We start from the raw sequence: 20,478 nt of genomic DNA, 5'->3' as shown, positions 1-20,478 counted from the left end.
GTGGGACTAAAGTTAATTTTAGAAGCTTCCTCATCATCAAGGCTCCTTGGTGGCTCCGTTGATAAAGGAAGATCAGTGCTGACTTCAGGTCAGGCACACACAGAGATCCTATGTTTGGCCTCAAACCCCCTACAGTCGGTCAGGGACATAATGTCTCTAACAGGATTCCTACTCCTCACAAAGCATCCAACAACCTCCTCCTGGACAAGAAGGGGTTTGATGAAATGTCTCAAAGTTTGAACAATCTGCCAGCACCGTACGCCTGAAGGCCCCCGAGTGAGACAGCAAAGAATAATCAGCACCTATCGACTTCCAGCCTGGAGAAATCAGCTCCGAGAGAAAGAGGAAGGAAAACAGAGTGTTGGGGTGGGTAAAATGACACAATGCTTTCAGAATAGGGAGCTATTTGCCCGTCATGTTTCTGCTGGCTCTCTGAAGGAATAATTCACATAGCGCCATTCTCCTGTCTTCTTCCCATGACCCTGCACATTCTCCCTTCTGAGATAATTATCTAATTCCCTCTCGAATGCCATAACTGAACCGGTCTCGATCACACTCTCAGGCAGTGCAGTCCAGGCTCAAACCACTCCAAGTTTTTCCTCACGTCACCATTGATCCTTTTGCCAATTCCTCAAATCTGTTCCCTCTTGTTCTCAATCCTTCCACCAATGGGAACAGTTTCTCCATCTATTCTATCCAGCCCCTCATGATTTTGAATACCTCCATCAAATCTCCTCTGAACCTTCTCCTCCAAGGAGAACAGTTCCCAATGCTCCAATCTATCCACGTAACTGCAGTTCCTCATCCCTGTGAATCCTTTCTGCAATCTCTAATGTCTTCAGATCTTTACTGAAGTGTAGCACCCAGAATCTTTACATTGCAGGAGGCCATTCGGCCCATCCACTATGCACTGGCTCTCTGAAAGAGCACTCAAACTAACGCTATTGCCCTGCCTCATCCCCGTAACCCTGCATATTCTCTCTTTTCAGAAAGCAATTCCATTCCCTTTTGAAAACCCTCGCTCGAAGCTGCCTCCACCACCCTCTGAGGAAGCTCAGTCCAGACTCCAACCAGTCTCTTGGTGAAGATAAAATGCTCACATCACTAATACTCCTTTTGCCAATTATTTTGAACATGTCCTCTAGCTCTTGATGTACTATCCAGTGGCAACAGTTTCTCACTACTTACCCCTCAAGATCAGAATACCTCGATCAAAGTCTCTTTCTCCTAGGAAAACAGTCTCAATCTCTCCAATCTATCCTCATAGCGATGGTTCTATATCCCTGGAATTATTCCTGTGAATTTCATCTGTACTCACTCCAATGCCTTTCTGAAGCATGATACCCAGAACTGGATGCAGTACCAAGATCAGGCCTAACCATGTTCTATATAGTTTAACATGGCCTCCTGTCATTCTATGCCCCTATTGATAAAGCCTAGGATACTGCAAGCTTTATTAATAATGATCTCGGCCTCTCCTGCCACCCTCAGTTCAGGCTGAGAGACAGGTTAATAAAGCATACATAATGTTTAGCTAGACAATGCTGTGGATCTACCATCCCTTAGGTACTGGCTAGCAGTGTTATCTTCTGAGATTCAAGGGGAGGCGATGGCCTAGTGGTATTTTTGCTAGAGTATTTGTCCAGAAACTCAACTAATGTTCTGGGGACATGGGTTCGAATCCCACCGTGGCGGATGGTGGAATTTGAATTCAGTTTTTAAAAAATCTGCAATTAAAAGTCTAATGATGACCATGAAACCATTGTCAATTGTTGTAAAACCCATCTGGTTCACTAATGTCCTTTAGGGAAGAAATCTGCCGTCCTTACCTAGTTTGGCCTACATGTGGCTCCAGAGCCACAGCAATGTGGCTGACTCTCAACTGCCCTCAGGCAACTAGGGATGGGCAATAAATGCTGGCTGGCCAGCCAGCGAAGCTCAAGCCCCACGAATGAATAAAAAAAATTAGAATGGGAATAGTCTCCATTATACTAGGCTCTCATGCAGGAAGAGAGCAAATGTCCGTCTTTATCCTATTGGAAATGAATGCTCCTGAGCAGTTCCCATTCCCGGGGATCAGCACTGTGTCACACACATACCCTGCTAACAAGAGACAGTGTCTTGCTCTCTTCTTGGTATCGAAGGATGGAGACACTTTTCATGATGTCTGCTGCCATGATGAAATTCTTCACGCTGATCATCTGGTGAATGTAGAGCTGCGTGTCGATGAACGCCATTCCAGTCAGGTCATTGTCCTTCAGACTCCACAGGAAAATCTGTACAAGAGGAATTTCATCACATCATCTTACCGGGTAGCAGATCCCGAGGGAAACACACTCAATTCTCTCCAATTTTAAATGAAAGAAAGGACCTGCAGTGCTTCAGTCACTCTGTGAAGTGTTGTAGGAAATGCAGCAGCTAATTGGAACACAGCAAGATCCCACAAACTGAGATAAATAATCAGCTGGTCTGTATTTTCTATGATGTTGTTTGAGGAATAAACATTCGGCAGGATATTGGGAAGAACTTCCCTGCTCTTTTTTAAATTAGTGCCATAGGATCTTTTACATCCATCTGAGGGATCTAATGAGACCTGTTTAACAACTCATTTGACAGTGCAGCACTCCCTCAGTACTGCACCAGAGTGTCACCCTGGATTACGTCCATTCTGGAGACTTGAACCACAAACATCTGATTCAGAGGCATGTGCACAGGCAACTGAGAAAAAAAATCCAACCTTACACTGCGTACAGAACAAAACTAGTAATAATTTCTCATAGGACTAGTAACCCAGAGACCTCGGTTAATGCTGTGGGGACTCTGCAGATGATGGAATTTGAATTCAATAAAAATCCGGAATTAAGAATCTACTGATGACCATGAAACCATTGTCGATTGTTGGAAAACCCACCTGGTTCACTAATATCCTTTAGGGAAGGAAATCTGCCGACCTTACCTGGTCTGGCCCACATGTGACTCCAGACTCTTAAAATGCCCTCTAAAATGGCCCAGTAAGCCACTCAGCTCAAAGGCAATTAGGGATGGGCAATAAATGCTGGCCCAGCCAGTGCCACCCACATCCCATGAGTGAATAAATAGAAACCCACATCAGCAATCAGAAATTCTTCACTAACAGCTGAGGAAAGTTACAGCAAGTTAATAAAAGCCACATTCCAGGAAAAGTAACACTGCCAGCGACAAGTGAGACTGAATCATTAAAATGCCTGATATTAGGGCCAGAGTGAGCAATCTCAGAGCTCTCACTTGAAGAGTCAGCGTGATTTTTAGGGCTCCAAAAGATTAATGCTTTCAAATTTAACAGCACAGTTTTGTAATCTCGTTGCAGCATGAGCTCAGAGTTTTCGAGATCACTGGATGTCACGGTGGCACAGTGGTTAGCACTGCAGCCTCACAGCGCCAGGGACCCAGGTTCGAATCCTGGTTTGGGTCACTGCCTGTATGGAGTTTGCACGTTCTCCCCGTGTCTGGGTTTCCTCCAGGTGCTCCGGTTTCCTCCCACAGTCCAAAGATTAGGTGGATTGGCCATGCTAAATTACCCCATACTCTCACGGGATGCGTAGGTTAGAGGGAATAGTTAGGGTAAGTGCATGGCGTTACGGGGATAGGGCCTGGATGGGATTGTGGTCAGTGCAGACTCGATGGGCCGAATGGCTTCTTTCTGTACTGTAGGGATATGATTCACTGGCACAATGCAGGGCAAGAGCTTCCTTCAGGCCTCAGCTTCTCTTGAGATGGCTTCTCCAGCCAATCAGAGCTCCCCCATTGTCTGAATGCAGAAGTTGGACAAAGAGCTTGTTCACCTACTCCTTACTGCCCAGCAAAGCTGCTGCTCCTCTCTTTCTGAATGAAGATTCAGCTTCAGACAGACTCAAACTTCCTCCTGTCTCCAACATCAGATATCAGAAGGTGGGGATTTACAGACAGAAATCTCAAACCAAATGTCACATCAACATCTGACAGAGTCACCCAATTCATCACGATCTGAATATGTCGATCTTCGAATCCAGAAGGAGAAATGGGTGGACAGTGATTAGCACTGCTGCCTCACAGCGCCAGGGACCCGGGTTCAATTCCCGGCTTGAGTCACTGTCTGTGCGGAGTCTGCACATTCTCCCCATGTTTGCGTGTGTTTCCTCCGGGTGCTCCGGTTTCCTCCCACAGTCCAAAGATGTGCGGGTTAGGTTGATTGGCCATGCCTAATTCTCCCTCAGTGTACCCGAACAGGTGCCGGAGTGTGGCGACTTGGGGATTTTCACAGTAACTTTATTGCAGTGTTAATGTGAGCCTTACTTGTGACTAATAAATAAACTTTAACTTCTGTCGTGCAAAGTAATAAAACAGACAAGGAGGGAAGGGCTCTGTTGAAAGTTCGAGATGAAATGTTTAAACTCTGTTTCTCTCTCCACAGATGGTGCCAGACCTGCTGTGTATTTGCAGTAGTTTCTGTTTACAACCAGGGTGGCTCCAACTGAATTGTTTCAAGTTGAGAGCAAAGGCCATGATTGGAAGAGTCTTTCCAGCTAGTGAATTATAGGACTAAGCCACTCAAGTGAGTGGCACTAAAGTGACCGCAGCAGCTAGAAGTCTTCTCTAAAAGGATGTAGGAATAAAGGTGGAAAACAGAATTAATATAAGAAAGAAAGAAAGTGGATATTTATGAAATCAGCCCACAAGAGATTTCACTTTACCAGGTCTCCTCCTGCGCTGACAATCTCCACATTACTCAGCTGCTGGGATAGGCAGGTAAGTAAAGCATTGATAAGGGACAACATGCTCATGTGCTCATTGACAAGACTAAATAAGGACGGTGCTGATGGTACACTGAGGGGGAAGAGTACGGAACGGTGGTTACCTTCTGTCCAATTGCTGAGACAAGGTAACCGTTGCAGTTACACAGGGCTGTCACTGGGCCCTTTTGCTCCTTCTCGTACAACACCTTGAACTTGTTCTTGGTCAGAGGCTGGCCAGGTTCAGGCACAACTTCAATTACATCCAGGATCAGAATCTGTAGAGAAAGAACAAAGAACAGAAATAACAGAGCCATTGATTTATTTTGGTATACTGAAATTCACAGGACATCTCAAGGAACTTTCAACCTCCCCAGTCCATCACCGACTGTGAAATCTATAGGAGCCTGAGTGGGAACGGCAAAGATTCACAGCTTTGGCTGATTCAACTCTCAGACATTTTGGAGAGAGTAATGAATCTCCTCTTCCAGACAACCAGTAAAGGATGCACACTCTCACTGGGCCAACAGAATCTCCACTGAAATACATTTCTCAGGAGCTTGGAATGGAGAATCATCACTAAGGTGCTGGATTTCACATCCAGCTGCTCACAAACCCTGCTAATCCCTCTGACACTAATGGGCAATTTAACATGGCCAATCAATCTAACCGCACATCTTGTCCACCGCTATTCAAAAAGGGAGGTAGAGAGGAAACAGAGAACTATCGGCCAGTGAGCCTAACGTCAGCACTGGGGAAGTTGCTAGAGTCCATTATCAAGGATTTCATAACTCAGCATTTGGAAGGCAGTGCTGTAATCAGACAAAGTCAGCATGGATTTACAAAAGGGAAATCATGCTTGACGAATCTATTGGAATTCTTTGAGGATGTAACTTGTAGAATTGACCGAGAAGAACCAGTGGATTTGTTTATTTAGACTTTCAGAAGGCTTTCGACAAGGTGTCACATAGCAGACTACTATGTAAAGTGAAAACACATGGGATTGCAGGTCTTGAAATGGATAGAAAGATGGTTAGCAGATAGAAGCAAAGAGTTGGCATAAATGGGTCCATTTCTGCTTGACAGTCAGTAACTAGTGGGATTCCGGAGGGATCTGTGCTCGGATCCCAACTGTTCACATTATATATTAATGATTTGGAAGAAGGATCTGAATGTATTATCTTCAAATTTGTAGATGATACAAAGTTGGATGAGAGGGTGAGCTGTGAGGAGTATGCAGAGATGCTTCAGCATGATTTGGACAGGCTGAGTGTGTGGGCATCTGCATGGCAGATGCAGTATAACGTGGATAAATGTGAGGGTATCCACTTTGGTAGCAATAATAGGAAGACAGATTATTACTTGAATGGGTGTAAATTGAGAGAGGTGGATAGTCAATGAGACCATGGAGTCCTTGTGCATCAGTCTCTGAATGTAAGCTCGCAGATACAGGAGACAGTAAAAAAGGCAAATGGTATGTTGGCCTTCATAGTGAGAGGGTTTGAGTATAGGGATAGGGATGTTTTGCTGCAATTGTATAGGGCGTTGGTGAAGCCACACCTAGAGTATTGTGTACAGTTCCATTGTCCTTATCTGAGGAAGTTTAAAGGGAATATTAGGGGGGGCTTCTTCACGCAGAGAGTGGTGGGAGTGTGGAATGAGCTGCCGGATAAAGTGGTAAATGCGGGGTCACTTTTAACATTTAAGAAAAACTTGGACGGGTTCATGGATGAGAGGGGTGTGGAGGGATATGGTCCAAGTGCAGGTCAGTGGGACTAGGCATAAAATGGTTCGGCACAGACAAGAAGGGCCAAAAGGCCTGTTTCTGAGCTGTAATTTTCTATGGTTCTAAGGATGTCCTTGCTATTGAGGGAACACAGCAAAGGTTTACCAGGCTGAGTCTTTCCTCATAGGACAGAGAATAAGTCGGTTAGGATGATATTCACTGGAATTTAGAAATATGAGAATAAAATTCTAACAGGGTTAGACATGGTGGATTCGGAAAGAATGTTCCCAATGGTGGAGGAATCCAGAACTAGAGGTCATAGTATGAGGATAAGGAACTGAAGGGACGAGAAATTTCTTCACCCAGAGGGTGGTGAATGTGTGGAATTCACTACCACAGAATGCAGTTGAGGCCAAAACATTGTCAGATTTCAAGAATAAATTAGATATAGCTCTTGAGGCTAAAGGGATTAAGGGATTTGGGGGAAGGGGGGGAATCAGGATACTGAATTCGATGATCAGCCATGATCAAAATGAATAACAGAGCAGGCTTAAAGGACCGAATGGCCTCCTCCTGCTTCTAGTTTCTATCTTTGGACTGTGGGAGGAAACCAGAGCACACGGGAGAAACCCACACAGACACGGGGAGAATGTGCAGACTCCGCACAGATAGTGACCCGAGCTGGGAATTGAACCCGGGTCTCTGGCTGAGCTGAATAGCGTTAGAAAGTCAACGGATTTTATACTGTGGAAGAGGGGGAGCAAAATAGGCCAGGGATAGTTGGGAGCTCAGTTGAGATTGGACTGACATATCATAGAGGCAAAGCAAAGGGAGAGTTAATGATAGTGTTAAAGTGGCCTGAAGGTCAGAATGTGTTCATTGCAGAATAATGGACAGTGCTCTCTGAAAGTAAAACGCAAGAACAGATTGTCCCTGTGTGGAGGAGGGAGTTGGGGGAAGAAAAAAGAGAAATGATCAAAATGGAGGATAGAGTTCATACTCGGAAGTTGTTGAATTCAATGCCAAGTCCAGAAGGCTGTAAAGTGCCTAATCAGAAGATGAGGTGCTGTTCCTCCAGTTTGGCCATCACTGGAGCACTGCAGCAACCCAAGGATGGAAACGTGAGCATCAGAGCAAGATGCTGAGTTGAAATGGCAAAGAGCCGGAAGATCGGGGTCATGCTTACAGACTAAGCAAAGGTGTTCCGCAAAGTGGTCACCCAGTCTGTGTTTGGTCTCCCTAACATGGAGGAGACTACATTGGGAGCAGCAAAGACAGTGGACTAAACTGGAAGTTCAAATGAATCACTGCTTCACCTGGAAGAGGGTTTAGGGTCTTGAATGGTGAGGAAGTAGTAAAGGGGCAGATGTTACACCTTCATGAATAGGATGGGAATGGAGGGATGTGGTCCCCAAAACGGTAGGGGGCTTTAGTTCAGTCGGGCAGCATGGTCGGTGCAGGTTTGGAGGGCCGAAGGGTCTGTTCCTGTGCCATAATTTTCTTTGTTCTGCGATTGCATTGGAAGGTGCTGTGGGAAAGCGTTGGGTGCGATGGAGGAATCCAGGGTGTCCTGGAGGGAATGGTCCCTGTGGAATGCTGACAGGGGGAGTGAGGGGAGGATGTGTTTAGAGTTGGCAGAAACGATGCAGGATAATCCAGCAAATGATTTGATTTGATTTATTGTCACGTATTAACATAGTGAAAAGTATTGTTTCTTGCGCGCTACACAAAGCATACCATCATTGAGAAGGAAACGAGAGAGTGCAGAATATAGTGTTACAGTCATATCTAGGGTGCAGAGAAAGATCAACTTAATGTGAGGTAGGTCCATTCAGAAGTCTGATGGCAGCAGGGAAGATGATGTTCTCGAGTCAGTTGGTATGAGACCTCAGACTTTTGTATCTTTTTCCCACCAGGTTTGGGGTGCGTGGAGGCTGGTGAGGAAAGTGAGGACAAGGGGGACTCTGTCATGGCTCTGGGAGGGAGGAAAAGCAGTGAGGTTGGGGAGGTGGGTTGAGGGCTCTGTCAAGCACAGTGGGAAACCTCAGCTCAGGAAAACGGTGGACGTTGCAGAAGCACCGTTTTGGAAGGTGACATCTTCAGCCCTGTGAGGCTTCCATCCGGAATTTATTATCCCAGCCCTAATTGCACTTGGAAAAGGTTGTGATGAGCTGCCTTCCTGAACTGCTGCAGTGTAGATACACCCACAGTGCAGTTAGGAAGGATTTTGACACAGCGACAGTGAAGGAACAGTGATCCTTTTGGCCTGGCAAAAAATTTACAAGTGGTGATATTCCCACTGCCTGCTACCCTTCCTCTCTTGGTGGGGGCAGAGGTCAGAGGTTTGGAAGGTGCTGTTGGAAGGAGCCTTGCTGAGTTTCTGCAGTGTATCTTGTATACAGTACTCACTGCTGCCATTTAGCATCAGTAGTGGATGGGTTACCAAACAAGCAGGCAGCTTTGCCCAGGATGGTGTAAATGTTCTGATATTGTTCCCAGCGTCTTGAGTGTTATTGGAGCTGCATTCATCAAAGCAAGTCACACTTCTGACTTGTGCTGTATTGGTGGTAGGCATGCTTTGAGGAGTCACCATTTGTAGAATTTCCAGCCTCTGGTCTGCTCTTGCAGACCCAGTATTTATAAGTACAACAGCCCGGGAGACACCAGCACTAAAATATATACTGTGCAAACTGACACTGTCCATGTCCAAATATAGCAAGATCTGGACAATAACCAGGCTTGGGCTGACAAGTAGCAAGCAGCATTCTTACCAAGTGCCAGGCAATGACCATCCCCAACAAGAGAAAATCTAACCATCACCCTTTGACATTCAATGGCATTACCATCGCTGAATCCCCCACTATCAACATCCTGGAGGTAACCATTGATCAGAAACTGATTTGGACTAGCTATATAAATACTGTGGCTACAAGAGCAGATCAGAGGTGGGAATCCTGCGGTGAGTAACTCATCTCCTGATTCCCCAAAGCCTGTCCACCATCTACAAGACACAAGTGCATCATCTTCAAGATGCACTGCAAGAACTCAGCAAAACTCCTCAGAAGGCACCTTTCAAACCCACAATCTCTACAGCAGAGGTGTTACGAACCACTGCTGTACACAGCTGTGCAGCCACACAATTCAGAGTATTTTCATGTTTTTTTAAAAGGTTTTTTCACTGAACTGTACAGAATGGGAAGCTGATGCCATGAACAGATTTAGATAATGTTAACAGTACAGGTCCAACAGTTACCATTTTTTGATTCTGTGAATACAATGATTCTTTCCAAGCAATGTGAATGCTGACTATCTCACTCACCCGGCCTCTGCACGTAACCTCCTCACCCTGTGTCAGGCATGTTCCCACAGCGATATAACCTTTCAGTCCTGACACAGTCTCCTCACTCCTCAGTGATACAGTTTTCATGCAGGTTACATGTTCCCAGTCCTCCATGTCAATCCTACACAAAATCACAAATGGGAGTCAGAGGAACTGACGGAGACATTGTGTGCAAATAGAAAATTGGAAACACCTGCCTGAGCTTGCCTGAACACTGCTGCCCATGCTCAACTCACCATGAGGCTCTTTCAGCCATCACCACTGACCTACATTGGCTCCTAGTCCTACGGTGTTAAAATTCTAACCCTTTCCTCCATCACATTTATGCCTCCCCATCTCAATAATCTCCTCAAATCCTACAACCCTCCAAGATCTCAGCACTCCCCCAATTCTGGCTTCTTTAGTATCCCCAGTTTCCATTGATCCACCATTGTCAGCCCTGCCTTTAGCTGCCCAGGTCCGATGTCCTGGAATTTCCTCCCCAAGTGTCTCTGCTTCTCTCGCTCCTCCATTAAGACAGTCATTAAAATTTGCCTTGTTGACCAAAATATTGGTCTTCTGTCCTAACATTTCCTTATGCAGCTTGGTTACATTCCTAGGAGGTTAAAGGTGTAATATAAATACAAGTTGTTTTACAACTGTTCACAAAACCAGCAGCGGTGTCACTACAGCTGTTACGGGGTTCAGGAGTGTGTGCAGAAGCAGGCACCCTGAATGAATATTCACTGTAACTTGCTGCCTATATTCTGAACACTGAGTTTCGTTCTGCCCCATGTTTGGGATGACCACCTGACAGGAAGCTCCCTGCGAGGAGCGTTTCACAAAGGGAGCTCAGTTTGAGCAATGCTGGGCCTGCAGCCTGTGGTTTTGCATTCATTCAACATAATGGGCGGAAAACCAGGGCCTGTGGAAACCAGAACCTGGAACAATTTTCAGCCTCTCAAAGAACAATACAGCACAGGAACAGGCCATTCGGCCCTCCAAGCCTGCACTAATCACGTTGTCCTATCTAGACCAACCCTCTACTCCTCATCTGTTTCTACATCTATCTCTCTGTGGCAGGAGCAATCCTTCCACTTCAAGGAACTAAACATTAACGCTAATGGCTGAAACAGGAAAACGAGCAAACATATAACAATCAACAGCCTAATCATCAAATGTTAAACATTGGACTTTCGAATCTTTTACACCAATAGCTGCAAATAAAGAACAAAGAAAATTACAGCACAGGAACAGGCCCTTCGGCCCTCCAAGCCTGCACCGACCATGCTGCCCGACTGAACTAAAACCCCCTACCCTTCCAGGGACCATATCCCTCTATTCCCATCCTATTCATGTATTTGTCGAGACGCCCCTTAAAACTCACTATCGTATCTGCTTCCACTACCTCCCCCGAGAGCGAGTTCCAGGCACCCACCACCCTCTGTGTAAAAAAACCTGCCTCGTGCATCTCCTTTAAACTTGCCCCTCGCACCTTAAACCTGTGCCCCCTAGTAATTGACTCTTCCACCCTGGGAAAAAGCTTCTGACTATCCACTCTGTCCTTGCCTCTCATAATCTTGTAGACTTCTATCAGGTCGCCCCTCAACCTCCGTCATTCCAGTGAGAACATAATAATCTTGTTTTTCTCATAAGTTAAAGTCCAGGCCACCCAATAGGTTCAAATGCTCATACTTACACCTCACCCCTACGATTGTCAAATTCTTCTAACTTCCTGGAAAGGATTAAAGAAAAGGGCACAAAAAGTGTTTCAGATAAATTGGATGTCAAAAAACACAACCTATCTAATATCAAACAGTGTGTTCTGGAGATGTTTATCGCTAAAGGAAGAAAGAAATACTTAGAAACTCTACAGTGCAGAAGGCGGCCATTTGGCCCATCGAGTCTGCAGTGACAACAATCCCACCCCAGGCCCTATCCACACAACCCCACACATTTACCCCGCTAATCCCTCTAACCTACACATCCCGAGATGCTAAGGGACAATTTAGCGTGGCCAATCAACATAACCCGCACATCTTTCAGACTGTGGGAGGAAACCGGAGCACCCGGAGGAAACCCACGCAGACGCAGGGAGAACGTGCAAACTCCGCAAAGACATTGACCCAAGGCAGGAAACGAAATCGGGTCCCTGAAGTTGTGAGGCAGCAGTGCTAACCACTGTGCCACCATGCCGCCCCAATTACTTATCTGCTTACAGGAATGTTGTAACACATGACTATATTATCAGAAGTAAAACACATATTCTGTGTATCGTAAAAGCGACCATTACTGTAATAAACTCTCTGGAAGTGTAATTACCCAACCACAGGGACTGCAGCGGTTCAGGAAGGCAAGTCGCCACCACCTTCTCGAGGGTAATTACGAATGAGTAATAAGTCCTGGCCTAACCAGTGATGCCCACATCCAATGAACAAATATAAAAAATATATAATTTTTATACTGGACTGAAAAGGAAACAAAACAAGGAGATTGCTTTAATAAAAAGCAGCACTCAAACACTTACTACTGGCTTTCAGGCAATCTTGTAAAAGGTGGCACTATCGTTTATAATAAAAACTGATGACGTGCTTCCTCGCACGCCTGTTTGGAAAATACTTCTTAAATTCTTGGCCCATTCTCGGAGGTTTGTGATCTCAGCCACGGTATCAGAAGGTACACATTAATTTGGCCTCAGTACCTCTGTACCAAGGGGAGGGGTTGCAGCAGTGTGCGTGTGCATGTGTTGTTCTAACTCACCTAGTATTGGGAATGGCTTCCCAACTGACGGGCGAGATCAACTGAATCGAAAACTTCTCCAACATTGGGTAGATATACCTGTCATCTGCCAATAGAACAAGGCATCAGTGTCAAAGGCTTACTCTTCTCCACTAATACCAATGGGAGGTTGCTGCTCCCATATTCATTCGCACCAACTGAAGGATGTTGCCCCATCTCCTTCACTGGACACACTCTCATGTGGCTTTACAACATAGCTCATGGCCATTCAGTTCACTGTGCTTCTGTTCGTTTACTCAGTCTTATTCCCTTGCCCCTTTCTTATTTTTTTCCCAAAACACGTATTTAGTTCCTTTTTAAAAGCTATTATGAATGTTTCCACCAATATCTCTGGCAGACATTCTATGACCTAACAACCCCTCACATTAAAAAACCTGCCCTCCTCACAGCTCCCTTTGTTCTGTGAGTAAATTCATGGCAACAAGAGATCATCAAACCATACCCACACATTCACACCAATAAAAATACAAATTAACTCAATCAATAGTCAAGCTAGGTTTTACCTATGATGGCAAATCGAGATTCACAATAAATTCAGCAGTCATAAGAGGTTTACAGCATGGAAATACTTGTCCATTCCGCCCCTTTTTTTAACCCCTAAGCTAGTCCCAGTTGCCCGCATTTGGCCCATATTCCTCTATACCCATCTTACCCATGTAACTGTCTAAACGCTTTTTAAAAGACAAAATTGTACCCGCCTCTACTACTACCTCTGGCAGCTTGTTCCAGACACTCACCACCCTCTGTGTGTGAAAGAAATTGCCCCTCTGGACCCTTTTGTATGTCTCCCCTCTCACCTTAAACCTATGCCCTCTAGTTTTAGTCTCCCCTGCCTTTGGGAAAAAATGTTGACTATCTACCTGATCTATACCCCTCATTATTTTATAGACCAGTTTTTTCTGATCATAAAGTTACCCCTTATTCCTGGCTATTAAACTTTGATTCTTAATCTTTGCCATGCAGTGGACACAGTAACAGCCGCAATGTTATCAACATAGTCAAGCTATATGTCTCCATACACATGGAGGAGGACACCGCAATATTTCACCGTTTAATACCATCAAAGTCCCCAGTTCCAACTGGAGCTTTCGAGGCACTATTGTAGAACCCGATTCCTGCAGCATGCTAGCAGTGAACTGCCTTTACAGGCACCATGTAGCACAAAAAATCGTTCTTCCCCCCAGAGACCCAGATTCCCCTCCCTGCCAAACTGAAACATCTTCCTTCAGCTCTGGGTTTACTCACCACGCTCAACATTCTCAAACTCTTTGTCTTCGCCTGTCATCTTTGGGATCCGATTACAAATCTCCGTCACACTTGTCGTTACTGCATACACCTGGAGAAAAATACACATTTTCACAGTGTTCATTATTGGTTATGTGAATTTTCTTTGAAGAGTTCAAGTGTTAAGGTCAAGGCCCCTGAACAACAAGGATAAAGTTGAACCAGTGGACAATAAACTTTTAATAAGAGTTCATGGTGAAGGGGGTAACATATTAGTAAGGACAGCAGATTGGTTAGCTAACAGCAAGCAGCAATTAAGGATAAACGGGCCATTTTTGGGTTGGTAATCTAGAACTCGTAGAGTGCTACAGGTATCAATGCTGGGGCTGCAATTATTTTTTATTTTTATCAAAGACTTGGATGGAGGGACTGAATGTATGATTGGTAGATTTGCTGATGACACAAAGATGGATGTCAGAGGAAGTTAAGGGGACATACGATTCAGGGGTCAGTTAAATGAATGGGCAAAAATTTGTCAGGTGCAGTATAATGTGGGAAAATGTGAACTTGTATACTTTGGCAGGAATAGAAAAGCAGCATACTATTTAAATGGAGAGATTATAAAATTCTGGTACAGAGGGATCTGGGTGTTCTGGCATATGAATCACAAAAAATATTATGCAGGTACAGCAACATTAGGAAGAAAAATGGAGTGTTTATGTTTATTGCAAGGGGAATAGAATATAAAAGTAAGGAGGTTTTGCTACACTTATACAGAACTTTAGTGAGACCACATCTGGAGTATCATGTATAATTTTGAACTTCTTATTAAAAGAATTTAACTGCTTTAGGAGCAGTGCAGAGAAGGTTTATTTAACTGATTTCTGAGTTGAAGGGGTTGTCTTATGAGGGAGGGTTGGATACTGATGTTAAGAAGAATCCAATCTAACCAGTGGAATTTTGAAGAACGAGGCACGATCTTATTGCAACAAGTCATAGAAATCATAGAATCATAGAAACCCTACAGTGCAGAAGGAGGCCATTCGGCCCATCGAGTCTGCACCGACCACAATCCCACCCAGGCCCTATCCCCACATATTTACCCGCTAATCCCTCTAACCTACACATCTCAGGACTCTAAGGGGCAATTTTTAACCTGGCCAATCAACCTAACCCGCACATCTTTGGACTGTGGGAGGAAACCGGAGCACCCGGAGGAAACCCACGCAGACACGAGGAGAATGTGCAAACTCCACACAGACAGTGACCCGAGCCGGGAATTGAACCCGGGACCCTGGAGCTGTGAAGCAGCAGTGCTAACCACTGTGCTACCGTGCCGCCCTGAGGGATCTTCACAAAAGAGGATGTTTCCACTTGTGGGAGACACTAGAACTAAAGGACACACTTTAAAAATAAGGCGTCTCCCATTTATGATGGAGATGAGGAGAATTGTTTCTCTCAAAGCGCCATTAGTCTGTGTCTTCCCCAGAAAGATGGCCGAGTCATTGAATAATTTTAAGGCTGAGTTAGTAAGACAATTGATTGACAAGAGAGTCAAATGCTATAGGAGATAGACAGGAAAGTTTAGGCTATAATCGGATCAGCTATGGTCTTATCAAGGGGCCAAATGATCTACTCCTGCTCCTCATTATGACATCTACTGGGTGACAGGACCAGACAGTCACAAACTCACTGGGTTCAAAGGTGAAGGAACCAAAATTAATTTTAAATGACACTAAATAAATAAAATAGCCCTTTTCCAGAGCTCCTGGTGGCTTAATACTCCATGTTGTGTATTCCTTGGCCACACAGACTAGAGCGGCCTCCAATTTGGTTCCTGGTTTGCCATGAGTAAGTCGATATTAGCACTATAATAGGTGCCAGAAATGGAGAATACTCCCAATCCTCTTCCCGATCACCATAGTGCTCCACTGTGGGGAAGTGCATGTCTGTGGGGCCCCACATACAGTAGTTTCTATAGAAACATAGCCTGAATACTGAGGGGCAGAATCTGGAGCTGTACCACTGGGCCATTTTGCAAGTGAACATAGTAAAACATTTCACACATCCACAACTGTAGTTTACTGAAATTCCACTGACAACACCATTGCCACAGGCTAATTAAACAACACTTTGGTTTAAAGAGACATTCTGGGGTAAAGAAAGCAAGATTCAGTGAAAACAATATTTCTCACCTTAGTTTCCACATGATAAGATACGTAATGTGCTGTACAACGTAGTGGGATCTTTCGAACTGGCCATGGCGCATCGTAAGATAAGTATGTAGGTAACACACTAATTCGAAGGTCACCCTACAGGATTGTAAATGAGAAAAGACATATGGAAGAAAAATTCCTTTTATGCATGCTTTTTAAAAAGCCTTACTCTGGGGTGACAGAATTTTCAACATCAGATCAACAATTACATTAATGCCTTTCATAGGTTTAAAGCAACAGGGAGCTTACAGAACCACGCTTTACTGATGGGTTAATATGTAAACAGACTCCACACAGTGCGACTGAGCTACACAAGCTAGTAGACCCAAGTATTGTCTGCTCTCTTCTGAACATAACTGATCTGTGACTCTGAGTTTAGAGTTGGATATCAGTGGAAGTAAATGTATTCTCATCTGCAAACATTATCCATTTGACATTCGCTGTGTGTAGATGCCAAAAAAGGGCTGCACTGGGGAGAGTAATTCACCACACTCCTCACATGTGCCTTGCAAATTGTGGACAGGCTTTGGGAGTCAGGTGGTGAGCCACTGTATTTATGAGGCTAGTCCAATTCAGTTTCGGGTCAATGGTAACTCTCAAGAGGTTGATAGTGGGGAATCAGTGAGGGCCATTGAACTTCATGGGCAATGGTACTATTCTCTCTTTTTGGAGATGTCATTGCCTGGCACTTGTGTGGCATTAATGTTACTTGTCAGCCCAAGCCTGGATATTGTCCAGGTCTTGGTGCATTTGGACATGGACTGCTTCAGTATCTGAGGAGTTCCAAAGGGTGCTGAACATCCATTTCAGACTTATGATGGAAGGAAGGTCATTAATGGAGCAGCTGAAGATGGTTGGGTCTAGGACACTACCCCAAGCAACCCCTGCAGAGATGTCCTGGAGTTGTGATAACTAACCTCCAAAAACCACAACCATCTTCCTTTGTGCTGGGTATGATTCCAACCAGCAGAGAGTTTTCCTCCTGATTCCCACTGAGCCCAGTTCTGCTAGGGCTCCTTGATGCCACACTCGGTCACATGCAGCCTTGATATCAAGGACAGTCCAAGACAAAAGACAACACCACATAAAGAAAATTAATGTTTCTACAAACATAGCAAACGGCTGGAAGCATCTATCTCAGAAAAACAATGAGAAAGTGCAAAATAAATCCACCCAATAGAGCACGGCCTGGTTTAAAAACAGCAGGCCTTTCTGGATGGAACCAGGGATCTCTGTATGAATGTACAACACCAGATAGTGCCTTTACTAAGAGCACTAAGGAGCTCTCATGTTTATCAAATTAACTTTTGTGAAAGGAAGAAGCTTCTCGCGAAACACCGATTGAACTGAGATTTTTACGGCGCCAGTGCTCTGCTCCATACCTGTTTGTTGAAGTACAGGAAGCCCTTCGGACAGTTGACATTGTGGAAGGGCGCGAAGGATTCGATTGGTCCATCAACAGTCATGGGGTGCAAGCGCAATGCACCTCGGGAAGTCATAAACAGCCAGTGAGGGGAGGGGCCACAGATAAATACCTAAGGCAGAGGAGAGGAGATATTAACGGTGCATTGAAACTGGTACAGAGGCAGCGCTCACAAAACTCCACACCATTTGATGGGCACATCCACCACCGACACTGGCAGCAGTGAGTACCATTGACAAGAATCATTGCAGCGACTTGCCAAGACTCCTTCAATAACATCTTTTAAAAGCACAATTTCTACTACCTGGAGAGAGAGTAAGGGCAGTAGACATGTGGGAACACATGACCAGCAGCTGAGAGTTCCCCTCCAAGCCCCACACATCCTGATGTGGAACTCTCGCTGTTGCTCCCCACTGTTGTTGGGTCAAAATCATGGAATTTCCTCCCTAATAGCACCGTGGATATACCTACAACTGATAGACTGCAACAAGTGGAGTATTAGTAATGTCACTAGACTAGTAATCCAGAGGCCTAGGGTCCAATGCCCTTGGGACATGGGTTCAAATCCCACCACGGAACTTGGTGGAATTTAAATTCAATTGATAAATCCACAATCGGAAGCTAGTCTCAACAATGGTGACCATGAAACTATCATCGACATAAAAATCCATTTGGTTCACTCATTTTCTTTCGGGAAGGAAAACTGGTCAGGCTTACATCTGACTCCAGCCCTGCAGCAATGCGATTGATTCTAAACGCCCTGTGAGATGCCATGGCAAGCCACTTAGTTCAAGGGTGATTGGGGATGGGCAATGCTGGAATAGCCAGTGACACCCACATCACATGACAGAGGTTTTAAAGTTCGAGTATACCACCACCTTCTCAGGGGCCATCTGGGATGTGGTCATTAGGAATCAGCAAGACTCAAATGTCAAAAATGAATTTAAAAACTTGCAGCTTTCCATCAGCAAAAGCATGATGGGAATTTGAACAACACAGGGTCATCTTGGATCAGAACAATCAAAACTTCTAATAATGTTGCTATTGGTTCCCGGCTACCTGGAGTCTGGAATGTTCAGCAGGTTAGACAGCATGGAAGACTTATTGACTCATATCATAGAATCCCTACAGTGCAGAAAAAGGCCTTTCGGCCCATTGAATCTGCACCAACCACAATCCCACCCAGGCCCTATCCCCTAACCCCACATATTTACTCTGCTAGTCCCCTTACACTAGGGTCAATTTCCCATGGCCAATCCACCTAACCTGTACATTTTTGGACTATAGGAGAAAACTGGAGCGCCCGGAGGAAACCCACGCAGACACGGGGAGAACATGCAAACTCCACACAGACAGTGACCCAAAGCTGGAATTGAACCCAGGTCCCTGGCGCTGTGAGGCAGCAGTGCTAACCACTGTGCCACCGTGCCGTATCCTCTCACTAAATGCCGGGATGCTACCCTAACTGTGCTTGGGACATTTGGGAACCCCGAATTGTGCAGTTGATTTATGTCATCTCTCAAAACACAAGACTTCTGTCAGAATGCTTGGAATTTTGAATAATTTGCTTTTGTAGAGAACCTCACAAGCTCAGTATATCCAAAGCACTTTATAATCAATCTATGCACAGAAACTGCAAGTGAGAACAAGAAGATAAACAAACATCAGTAAAAAAGAGAAGGATAAATATTGACCAGAACACTGAGGAAAATCATCCTATACTTCTTCCTAATAGTGCTGTGGGACCTGGAACAGACAATGCACCATCTGCTTGGGTAGATTAGGAGACTTGTACCTTATTATTCAGGGACTTATGCTGTTAGAAAAAATCTATCCTCAAACTATGACCCCATGTTAAATAAAGATAAAGGAAAATTTATTCTGCTTTTAATAGTAGCTCTTACCCCCGAGTATCCAGAAATATCTTCAAAAAAGCGGAAGCGAGCGACCCTTGCTTTTGGAATGATCTGCTCCTCTCCTGTAGCGCTCTCAACCTTCTTGTCCTTCTTGGACTGTTTGACTTTCTTCTCTCTGAAGTTTATGTTATGTGGCACCTGGAGAGGAAATGTAAGAGGAAAGGCATCATAGAATAATCATAGAAATCCTACAGTACAGAAAGAGGCCATTCGGCCCATCGAGTCTGCACCGACCACAATCCCACCCAGGCCCTACCCCCATATCTACCCACTAATCCCTCCAACCTATGCATCTCAGGACACTAAGGGTAATTTTTAGCATGGCCAATCAACCTAACCCGCACATCTTTGGACTGTGGGAGGAAACCGGAGCACCCGGAGGAAACCCACGCAGACACGAGGAGAATGTGCAAACTCCACACAGACAGTGACCCAAGCCGGGAATCGAACCCAGGTCCCTGGAGCTGTGAAGCAGCAGTGCTAACCACTGTGCTACCGTGCCGCCCACTTTGAGATACAGCTGATTACGAGGGGAGGGCTGTCATCAGGACAGGAGCTGCTTTACAATCTGCTGGATTCTGTACAAGTAGATGAGCGAGGGAAAACAAAAACCCAGGAGATGCTGGAAAGACTCAATAGCTCAGCCAGCATCTCTGGAGAGAGACACAGAGTTAATGTTTCAAGTCAAAATTGACTTTTCATCAGAGCAGTTCCTCACAGGAGCAGCTTGGAAACATTTACTCCGTTTCTCTCTTCACAGATGCTGCCTGGCGTGTTGAGTTGTTCCAGCACCTTCTGTAATTAGATGAATAACTAATTACTCTGATGTTTATGGAACTGGTAGAACCTGCAGCCAGTAATCCATTGGAGGAAAATTGTAAATAACAATCTAAATAATGGAATTTGTTAAAGAATAAATCAACAGGCGTGCATCTTAACCATAAACATTCATTGAAAGGAGCAGGTGACTTGAGAGATACTTCAGGGTCATTCTTCCTCTGGTGTTACGTACCTTTTTAAACCGAACTTTCAGATTATTCTGGCTTTGCTGTGCGTCATAGGGAAAGGCCTCGTAGATCAAAAGCTCCTGCTCCACATGAACCTGCA

General features: G+C 44.9%; 1 protein-coding gene across 2 annotated transcripts in view; it reads right to left on the bottom strand.

The window, feature by feature from the left end:
* Nucleotides 1–20,478, bottom strand: part of cpsf1 (cleavage and polyadenylation specific factor 1) — a 131,462-nt gene that overhangs the window by 19,327 nt on the left and 91,657 nt on the right. For both annotated transcript variants that reach the window (XM_078230453.1, XM_078230462.1), the window contains exons 24-33: nucleotides 20,384–20,473; nucleotides 19,360–19,509; nucleotides 17,415–17,567; nucleotides 16,012–16,128; nucleotides 13,838–13,928; nucleotides 12,554–12,638; nucleotides 11,493–11,528; nucleotides 9,794–9,935; nucleotides 4,874–5,026; nucleotides 2,100–2,276 (exon numbers count right to left, since the gene is read on the bottom strand). In XM_078230453.1, coding sequence (XP_078086579.1) covers nucleotides 2,100–2,276; nucleotides 4,874–5,026; nucleotides 9,794–9,935; nucleotides 11,493–11,528; nucleotides 12,554–12,638; nucleotides 13,838–13,928; nucleotides 16,012–16,128; nucleotides 17,415–17,567; nucleotides 19,360–19,509; nucleotides 20,384–20,473 — 1,194 coding nt within the window. The remainder of the gene's footprint in view (nucleotides 1–2,099; nucleotides 2,277–4,873; nucleotides 5,027–9,793; nucleotides 9,936–11,492; nucleotides 11,529–12,553; nucleotides 12,639–13,837; nucleotides 13,929–16,011; nucleotides 16,129–17,414; nucleotides 17,568–19,359; nucleotides 19,510–20,383; nucleotides 20,474–20,478) is intronic.

Source organism: Mustelus asterias, chromosome 2 (assembly GCF_964213995.1).
Source record: "Mustelus asterias chromosome 2, sMusAst1.hap1.1, whole genome shotgun sequence".
NCBI lineage: Eukaryota > Metazoa > Chordata > Chondrichthyes > Carcharhiniformes > Triakidae > Mustelus > Mustelus asterias.
Note: the sequence above shows the minus strand (reverse complement) of the source record. Positions and strands in the feature narration are given on the sequence as shown.